Source organism: Thunnus maccoyii, chromosome 11 (genome assembly GCF_910596095.1).
Source record: "Thunnus maccoyii chromosome 11, fThuMac1.1, whole genome shotgun sequence".
NCBI classification, from domain to species: Eukaryota; Metazoa; Chordata; class Actinopteri; order Scombriformes; family Scombridae; genus Thunnus; species Thunnus maccoyii.
Genome location: NC_056543.1, coordinates 33,221,721 through 33,231,264, shown reverse-complemented (window position 1 = coordinate 33,231,264; position 9,544 = coordinate 33,221,721). Strand labels below are relative to the sequence as shown.

At 38.6% G+C, this 9,544-nt stretch overlaps 1 protein-coding gene across 3 annotated transcripts; it reads left to right on the top strand.

Moving 5' to 3' along the window:
* Nucleotides 1-499: 499 nt before the first annotated feature.
* On the top strand, nucleotides 500-9,419 carry si:dkey-69o16.5 (Alpha-aspartyl dipeptidase-like). 3 transcript variants are annotated; one of them, XM_042425432.1, is made up of 8 exons: nucleotides 502-730; nucleotides 1,261-1,349; nucleotides 3,058-3,132; nucleotides 4,030-4,109; nucleotides 4,802-4,975; nucleotides 8,147-8,206; nucleotides 8,659-8,741; nucleotides 8,844-9,419. In XM_042425432.1, exons 1-8 carry the CDS (start codon nucleotides 681-683, stop codon nucleotides 8,908-8,910), a joined length of 678 nt encoding a protein of 225 aa, XP_042281366.1. In that variant the 5' UTR covers nucleotides 502-680; the 3' UTR covers nucleotides 8,911-9,419. The 3 variants fall into 3 exon arrangements, with proteins under 3 accessions (XP_042281367.1, XP_042281366.1, XP_042281365.1); XM_042425431.1 differs by having other exon boundaries at nucleotides 504-775; XM_042425433.1 differs by lacking the exons at nucleotides 8,147-8,206; nucleotides 8,659-8,741; nucleotides 8,844-9,419 and adding an exon at nucleotides 7,391-8,139 and having other exon boundaries at nucleotides 500-775.
* The last annotated feature ends 125 nt before the right edge of the window (nucleotides 9,420-9,544 follow it).

Below are 9,544 nucleotides of genomic sequence, written 5' to 3'. Positions count from 1 at the left end.
GCCATCTTCGCTGTGCTTCCCCATCCTCTTCACCAAAAGTCTGTTGTGTATCACAGAATATGTTGGGAAAATGTATCTCCAGTGAAAAATAACAGACAGAAGAAGTTAGCAAACTCCAATGGCCTCTTTATTAATAGAAAGGTGAACTTTTGTCTGCACTTGAGCAGCTCCTTGTAAGTACTGAGTACTAAACAGCACATTGGCGCCACCCTGGCAATAACAGATAACAACGCACCGCCCCCAAACTGCACTGGTAAACAGTACATTATTTTCATTAAGAATTTTTTACTCTTCAGTTATACACCACAGCTTAGGTTTTAATCAAATGGAAATTGACATTTCTATTGATTCATAAAGTTGTATAGGAGGGAAAATTATGTTTCTGAAAAAAAAATCCAGCATTGACAGAAACTGTAATCGTCCATTTTTTTTCTTTATTTCGCTTTACAGTTGTTCTGATGACTTTTATTCTGAAAGAATTTGGACGGAAGTATTTGTGTTACTAGCGGAAAAGAGATAAAACGTCACTGTTCACTCAGGTGAAAGTGTGGCACAGCTCACTAAGAGGGATAGCAGTAGGTGTGCTATCAGCTGATACAGCAGGACCTGTGGACTGTGCAACAGGTTCGCTCTGCTTCTCCGCCTGAGCTCAGTCTGTCCGTCTGTCCGTACTATTAGAGATGAAGAGGAGACTCCTGCTGGTGTCCAACTCCACTCTGCACGGCAGCGGGTACCTGGAACACTGTCAGCAGCACATCTCACGCTTTTTCGGAAAGTAAGTGAGGAGCGACAGATTTCATTCACTGGAGCAGAAGATTTACAAGGAGTAGGAGTCAGGACCAGCGTCCGTCATCAGGTTTACTGAGAGGTTTAACACATTACAACGAAAATTTAATTAAAAACACTCATCTCAAATATATTTCTTTTTTTTTTTCATCTTTTTCACTGCATGCTGTTACCTAAGGTCAATGTGAGAATAGACATTGACATAAGCTCATATACTGTAGTAGCTAAAGTCACGTTGTAGGCTTGTATTTAATGATACATTTAAATGCCAGATTTTTCAATGGAATTAGGTGTGGAGAGACTTGACATGTAAGTGTGAATGGAACTGTCCCATTCAGATCAGAAATCATACAGGTGGAACTCATGATAATGCGTATAGAATGTAATCTTATATGACCACTAGAGAGGCAAGCATGGTGACTATTCTGTTCAGTTTCTTCACTATTAATGCTGTCTATTTTCATTATGTTTCAGAGATATAAAGAGGGTACTGTTTGTTCCTTACGCTCTCCATGACAGAGATGCCTACACCAAGACCGCCAGGGACAAGTTTAAGACTCTTGGTAGGTGTGTGTGTGTGTGTGTATATGCATATGTGCGTGCGTGTGTGTGAGGCACTATCAGGACCAGGAACTTGGACCTCATCTGAACAGATGACATATTCTCTCCATAGCTGCTAGAAATATTTATCTATCATAACATATTTGTACATTTAATCTCATTAATATGACTGTAAGCAAAAATAGACAATGTTTGTCAACAACATGTCCAGGAATTGAATGTTTCTGCTATGCTAACAAACCTAAATAAAGGCTCTTCGTACTGTATGTTTCCTATGTACAGTATGTATTCTGTGGATTTAGTACTGTAAATGTCAAGTATTGTATTGTGCTGAATATTGTTTAGGCATTTTCTTTTGTTTGTCTATGTATTTTCTTTATTTTTCTATGTAATTTTGGTATATTTACGCTCACTGAGCACGTTATTGGGAACACCTGTGCAAACTAAAGCAATCAAATCCAATAGAACAGCTCTGCCATGAATTCTACTTTTACAAAACTTATAACATTTTTAGTTTTATAACTGTACTAAAATAATATTTTGTCAACCTCATTAACATACAGTACTGTGCAAAAGTTTTAGGCACTAAAAGTAAAGTGAGAATGCTTAAAAAAATATTGCTATAAATTATTTTAATTTATCAATTAACTTCTTACAAAGTTGAGTAAACAGCAGAAACCTAAAGTAAATCAATATTTGCTGTGAGCAGCTTTGCCTTTAAAACAGCAGCAGTTCTTCTCGGTTCACTTTAACACAGTTTTTCATGGTAACTTGCAGGTATGTTGTTGTAACCATCCTGGAGAAAGAATGTTCCTCTGTGGATTTATTTTTTAGGCCATCTCAGGTGCTTCTTCATGTAATCCCAGATTGACTCCATGATGTTGAGATCAGGGCGCAGTGGGGGCCAAACCATACCATCTGTTGCAGGACTCATCATTATTGTTGCTGAAAATAGTTAAGTGAAAGTGAAAATAATCACTTTATGACTCTAGCTGTATGCTTGGGGTCATTGTCATGTCATGAATAAATTTGGGACAGATCAGACACCTCCCTGATGATATTGTATAATGGATAAGAATCTAAACATCTAGGGTGCCTAAAACTTTTGCATAGTAATGTACATGAGGGGGTAAAATATAAGGAACACTTTTCAATATAATGAACTCCAGTACACTACCACCACCACCACCCACTATGACCTCAATAATAAACATAATGTAGAATCTTCACCTTTCTGGCAATGTCAACAATAACTTAACATGTATACGCTTTGTGAAAGTAGAATTTATGGCAGAGCTGTTGTATTGGATTGCATTAGATTGCACAGGTGTACCTAATAAAGTGCTCAGTGAGTGTATGTGTATCATTTCTATATTTGCATGTATACACTTGTGTCTGTAATTTATTGGACACGCTGAGCTACATTTATTGCAATCCAATACAACGCCCCTACTATAAATCCTACATTTTGATTATACTGAAAGGTTTTTCTACTTAATTTGCTTTTTTAATATTCAAGAATTTCTCTTTATAATACAATTCAACAATAACTCAAAAAAAACCCTCAACAAAAACATTAAAAGCTTCCTAAATGTCAGACCTCCTGCAGGGCAGTGGTAATGGATTCAATTTAGCTAAGTGTGCCTAATAATAAACCAGTAAATTGGTGTTTATTCCATGGAGAGCCTCTGATGTGTATGGCCCCTGCAGGTTACGAGGTGGACAGTATCCACGAGGCCTCAGACCCCATTGACGCCGTCCAGAGAGCCGAGGGCATTTTTATAGGTGAGGAGTTCCTGCTACCTTTAGTACACTCCCACCCTACCCCTCTTTTTTTCCCCTGCTCCCTTATTTAATGGTTCCTCACTGCTGGCTCCTCGGGTAGAAGTTGATCTGCTCTGCCGTCATGAAGAAACATTGCAATAGTTTTATTTCTGAATGAACGAGCAAGGATCAAGGAGGAAACTCTGAGATGGTTTGAGTGAAGACACACAAGTCCAGCCTTCACTGAAGCCTTAATCACACAAACACTCCTTTATTGTAAATCTGTTAGGGATTGGACGCCATAGCTGATCACCTCACCACAGCTCCACAGTTTTATACTGGGACAAAGAGCATAAACTCAGGTGTCACATTTTTTACTCTTTACATTTAATTCATATTTGATGTGACATATATGCAAGTCCCACTTTGCCTAAAAAAATGATGAGACTTCATAATCACTCAATCACTCATGTTTCCTCTTCCTCTTATCTTTTTCCTTGCATCTCTCCTTGTGTCTTCAGTGGGAGGGACTGAAACTCAAGGAAAAGATGTGAGGGGAGGAAAACATGGAGACAGTTAAGGGGACTGAGATAAACCCTTTGCTTCCTCCACTCTTATGCTGCTTTTCTTACCTCTTTCTTTTTCTCATTTTCCTTTCCTCATATCCTATTATTCCTCTGTCTATGTCTCTGTGTGTCCTTTCCTCCTTCACCACTTGGTTCCTTACATTTTTCCACCATACCACCTTACCCCCGCTACATTACTTTCATCCTTCCTTCCTTTCTCCTTTCTCCTGCCCTTTCTTCACTGCTCACATCAGCATGTTTTCTCAGTTAATGTGCTTCAGATTCTCTTCTTTAGTATCACAATCAGCTGTAGGTGTCAGTCTAGCGATTCATAGAAGTGTCCGTTTTATAGGAGGAGGGAACACTTTCCGGCTGCTGAAGGGTCTCTATGACAGCAAGGTGGTGACAGAGATCAGGAGGAGAGTGCTCGAGGTGACACAAATACACAAACAAACACGCATGCGCACACACACCTGTCACCACCAGCAAGTCAGAGTTTGCACTTATCATGTGAGATGTCTCGACAGCTATTGCCATGAACTTTCATACAGACATTCATGTTGTCCTCAGGATGAATTGTAATAACTATGGCGAAATTTTAACTTTTCACCTAGCACCATCATCAGGTCAGAATTTAAATGTGTCAAATACTTTGGTTTATGATCAAATACCTGCAAAACTAATGACATTCCCATCATCCCCAGCTATACTTTGTGTTTACTTCTTTGTAGCAAATGTTAGCATGCTAACATGCTAAGCTAAGATGGTGAACATGGTAAACATTATACTGTACCCACTAAACATCAGCATTGTTAGCATTGTCATTGTGAGCATGTAAGCATGCCTTACATTAGCATTTAGCTCAAATTACAGCTGGGCCTGAGTACAGCCTCAAAGAGCTGCTAACATGTAGTCTCTTAAGGCCAATCTGTGTTTTCTGCGTCCATGTGGCCGCAAGGGTCTGTGTGATCCTTCCTCCACTGCCTTTATTCCTTGTGTACGTCCTCTCCTTCCCTTCCATCCCTCTGCTCTTCCTTCCTCTCTTCTGTCATTCTTCACTCCTTCTTCCTTGACATCCCTACCTTCCTTAATTCATCCTCCAACCAACCCCACGCCCCATCCAGGACGGTGTCCCCTACATGGGTTCCAGTGCCGGGACCAATGTTGCCACCATCAGCATCAACACCACCAACGACATGCCCATCGTCTACCCTCCATCCTTCTATGCCATTGGCCTTGTTCCCTTCAACATCAACCCACACTATCTGGACCCAGACCCCAGCAGCCGCCACATGGGGGTGAGTCAGCAAACTTCAGCTGGTATTTAACATGAAGGCAGGGGTGAGGTGAAGGAACCACAACCATAACTATTAAACTAGTTTTGTCCAACACTTTGGTTTGTGATCAAATACCAGCAAAACTACTGACATTCCCATCAGCCTCAGTTGTACAAACCAAGCCCCATGTACACTTCTTAAACATGTGGAGAAATCCGAACCTTAACAGGCCTGCTATGCCTAGTTACTGTTGCTAAACCATGATTGGATAGTTGCTGTTTAGGGGAGGGGTTTAGCAAACTTTTTTTTATTGCAGCCCTTTGTCCCTTGTACCAAATCAACCTGCCTTTCTCTCCCTCATATCTACAGTTTACTATGACTCTGTACTTATGCCCTCTTTATATTGCTTCAACAGGAAATACATCATTAAGAGATTATAGATGACATTTCTTCAGACTTTTAATCTCTGTTCATCCAGTACAGAGATCAGTTTAGTTTAACTTTGCTTAGCACAATTCCTGAAATCAGGGGGAAACTGCTAGCCTAGCTCCATCGTAAGTAAAAAGATACAACCTCCATTTCCTTTGATTTATCTTGTATGTCAGCAAATTACTCACCAATACATCAAAGAGTCTGGTTTTGGTTAGACTTGAAAAATTGTGCAACTTTACAATGGAGGTCTTTGTTCAGCCAGCTGATTGATGGGAATTATGTAACCTCATTCATGTGGGAGTGATACTTTTGCTCTCCCTGATTGGTTGATTACTTGCCATATCAGCCCCAAGGTTGATCAGGAACCACCCTGACAGTCCTCTTATCATTCCCCTCAGGTCAAATAAAGGCTGGGTATGTGATAAATGATGAAACTGTAGTTTGACATATTTTAAATGTAATGTCAAGAGTTTCAAAGTTTCAAAATTTAAATTTCAAAAAAGTCAAGTGCTCAATTGTGCAACAACATGCTCTGTTGTTGTCCTGTGAGGACTAAGGTTTATCACCTCCAAGGGGACATAAGAACACACATTAAGTAAAAGCAGAGGGATGTTTCACAGAAGTGGCTCAGACTAGGACTTATTGTGAAAAGTCTGACTTGAGTGAGTTTAACAAACTGAACCAGGATTAAAATGTTTCATAAAGCTAACTCAGAGCTGATGAGATGTGATTGAGAACTGCTTGTTCATGAGCACAGATCACATCCATTCATAATAAAGATGTTGTTCTCAGCCACACATATTAAACATGAAGAAAGAATAGTGAAACAAAAATGAACAAAATAACAGCAATAAACAAAGCAAAAGAAACATTTTGATAGACTCAGATACAAGTAGAGATGTGCACACACACATACACAGAGGACCAATTAGAGTTTTAGATCTGTGTGTGTGTGTGTGTGTGTGTGTGTGTGTGTGTGTGTTTGTTGGTGTGAGCGTGTGACAGAGTACACACACATACATAAACGTGCCCCTATCAATAGGTTCATAGGCCACACACAGGGAGAGAGAGATAACACAGTGGTTAAGCAGAGGCCATTACAACAGGTATAAAGGCATTGTCAGTATCATTTGTAACACCACTGCAAAATGACAAAACTGCCGACAGCTAAGAAAATGAGTTTATTGGCTATTTTGCATAGCTGTGGTAATGTAGGCAATAGGTTATATTTTTTTCTGAATGAATACTCTAGCAGATACTGAAAGTTGGTGTACTTTCATTTTTTTTAACACTTCTTTTATAAATTTCAGGGCTAAAGAATTACATCTTGGACATGAACATTTTTACCAAAATTCTTAATTAATTAATTATAATTAATATAAATATATAAAAAATAACTACAGGATCCAAGTAAAACAACAAATTAACAGTGTTTCATCAGATTAATGTCAATGATGGAGGAAACAAAAGACAGAGCTCAAACATGTTCATTACATTACTGAATGAGTACAGTTTTGCATTTTGCCAAAGAATTTGAACATGAATCAAACCCATTTATGTAATAACTCATATGCTGTGAAAATGTTATATCATACAATTAGAATGGGATACAGGGATACAATGGTGACTGAGTCCGCCCACTTACTGCCAAAAAGAAAGAGATATGCCGTCATACTAGTTCATAAGGTGGCTTTACACCTCTCTGGCTTTGCTCTTGGAGTGAACAAACTGGATGTCTCTTATGTTCACATACTATTGTTGTACATGTTTCAGGCCTAAATGGCACAGTAATGTCTAGTTTTTACACAAAGTATTATGTTTTTGTAAGAGATGCACAAACCTCTGTAAATTTCAAAAATCCAAATGACCAAGTACATTTTTTCATACACACTAGAAGATTTAGTTTGAGGTACAGATATTAACATTATTAGGTAATGAACATTAATGAGACTTGGCTCGTTGGTAACAGAACTATAAAGCTGTTTTTACTTGTGTCATCACAAGGGTGAAGGTCCTTTACTGCCTGAGGAAGTTACGCAACACGTGGAGCTGTGGAAACTGCAGTGGTTAACAAAATAAAGGCAGTGTCAGTAAACAGAAATAAAGTTGTTTTTTGTTTGACATTTTAGAGGTTTTTATTTTGAATCCCTGGATAGTTTGTGAGTGAGTGGGGACCTTTGCATAAACATTACAATCCAGCTGTCCCATAGTTCCGTGCTGCTTTATTGACTTTGATTTCATTGCAAAAGTGATGCAAAATTGATTTCTTACCTCAAATCATCTCTGCACATTACATTTTGACTTGTCATAGTAGCAGAATCACAGTCATAAATCACTATTTAAGTGTCTCAGTAAGTCATGACAGTGTGACAGTGAGCCAGCATGCACAAACCAGGACCTGAAACTGAAGCAGCTAAATGGAATAAATATTTGGAAGTAAAAGAAGTAATAACATCAGTTATTAATACTGTGAATGCTCACTTAACGTTTGGCATTTCACAATGTGTATTGACTAAAGCATGTAATGACCTTAAAATGCTTATAACATTATACATTATATAATGTAAATATTACCAATTGAAATGTTTTAAAAATGCAAACTCTGAGCATGTCTCTTTTTCTGCCAATAAGGAAAGTATTGTTCATGACATGGACACTACTTTCACAGTGCAATTTGTCTTTATGAATTATCATCCCATTCCTAATCATTTCTCCAACACCCACAATCTGTTTACAATTTGTCATGATGTTCTTATGCAGGAGACCAGAGAGCAGAGGATCACCCAGTACCATGAAGAGCCTGATACTCCATGTGTTCTAGTGAGTGAGTGAGTGAGAGAGAGAGAGAGAACATTAATAAAAAATTATTTATAGGATATACATGTGAATAAGCAATGACTGGTTTTGTATGAATATGGCTAATTGTTGATTTTATAGATTATCACAGAAAAACACCCAGATTAAAAAAAGCAATGCAGATCAGTTTAGATCAATTTTCTCCTGGGTTTAATCTCTCCACCTTCCAAACTTGTGTTTCCTGGTGCAAGAATACACTGATTACTACCGTTTAGAGTACCTATTTGTCTGGTTAAAGAAAGTGAAGAGAAAAGTTGGGTGGAAAGACAAAGTAACTGCTGATTATGTACCAGAATCCCTCTGATTAATGAAAGCCACAAAGGTGTGTGTTGGCGTTTCTAAAATCTTATATATTTTTATTTCTTGTGTCATTCATTCTATTTGAGAATTAACAGTCATTTTGCATGTGTTTTTAGGGTCTAAGGGAGGGATCCATGTTGCTGGTGGAGGGAAACAAAGCCACACTACTGGGAACCACCAAGGCCAGACTCTTTACCAGGTACACACACACACACAGTCAGTCCACTGTGAACCTTAAACACACCACTAACCAACAGTTCTCACCATGATGTGTTTTGTTTTGTACCTGTGTGTGTTGTAGGGGAAAGCCCACAGTAGAGTACGACCCAGGTTGTGACCTCAGCTTCCTGCTGGCAGATGCACATTAACGAGTCAGAGGGAAGCCAGATGTGGAGCTCACCACTGCAACTGCCAGTGTCTTATCCTTTGGGGAGATGATACAGAGAGCAGAAGTCATGACATCACTTCCTGTCTTCTGAAGAACAAAGCATGTTCAATTAATAATCTAAGACAAATTGGCTTTAATGCAAAACTTGCTTTTAGAAATTTGAACCATTGTGACTTTAACAAAATTAAACATTTTTTAGCATTCAGAAAAACTACAGCTCCCATAAAATTTATTAGTGTAGCAGCACAGGCACCTCTGTCATCATAACTTGGTTTCGTCCTCACAAACACTCTCATCTAAAGTCAATTTTCCAGCTTTTTAGCTGAAATCTGTGCTATCAACAATTTTCAACACAGGCATGTCTGAGCCAACCACAGATGCACAACCCACCCATGGACACTTTTTAGTCAAGTGTAATGGGAAATTGCTGATCACTCAATAAACACACAAAGAGAGCATTGTTAGGTTATGAAATAATGTAATCAAATAATACAATCAGAAGTATAATGCATCATAGTTCTGGAGACAAAGGTACATACCACCTAGCTATCTTTTCTTTGTCTGAAAGGTTGGCACTTAACCAGTCCCTTAAATACTGCTCGTACAGAATTTAA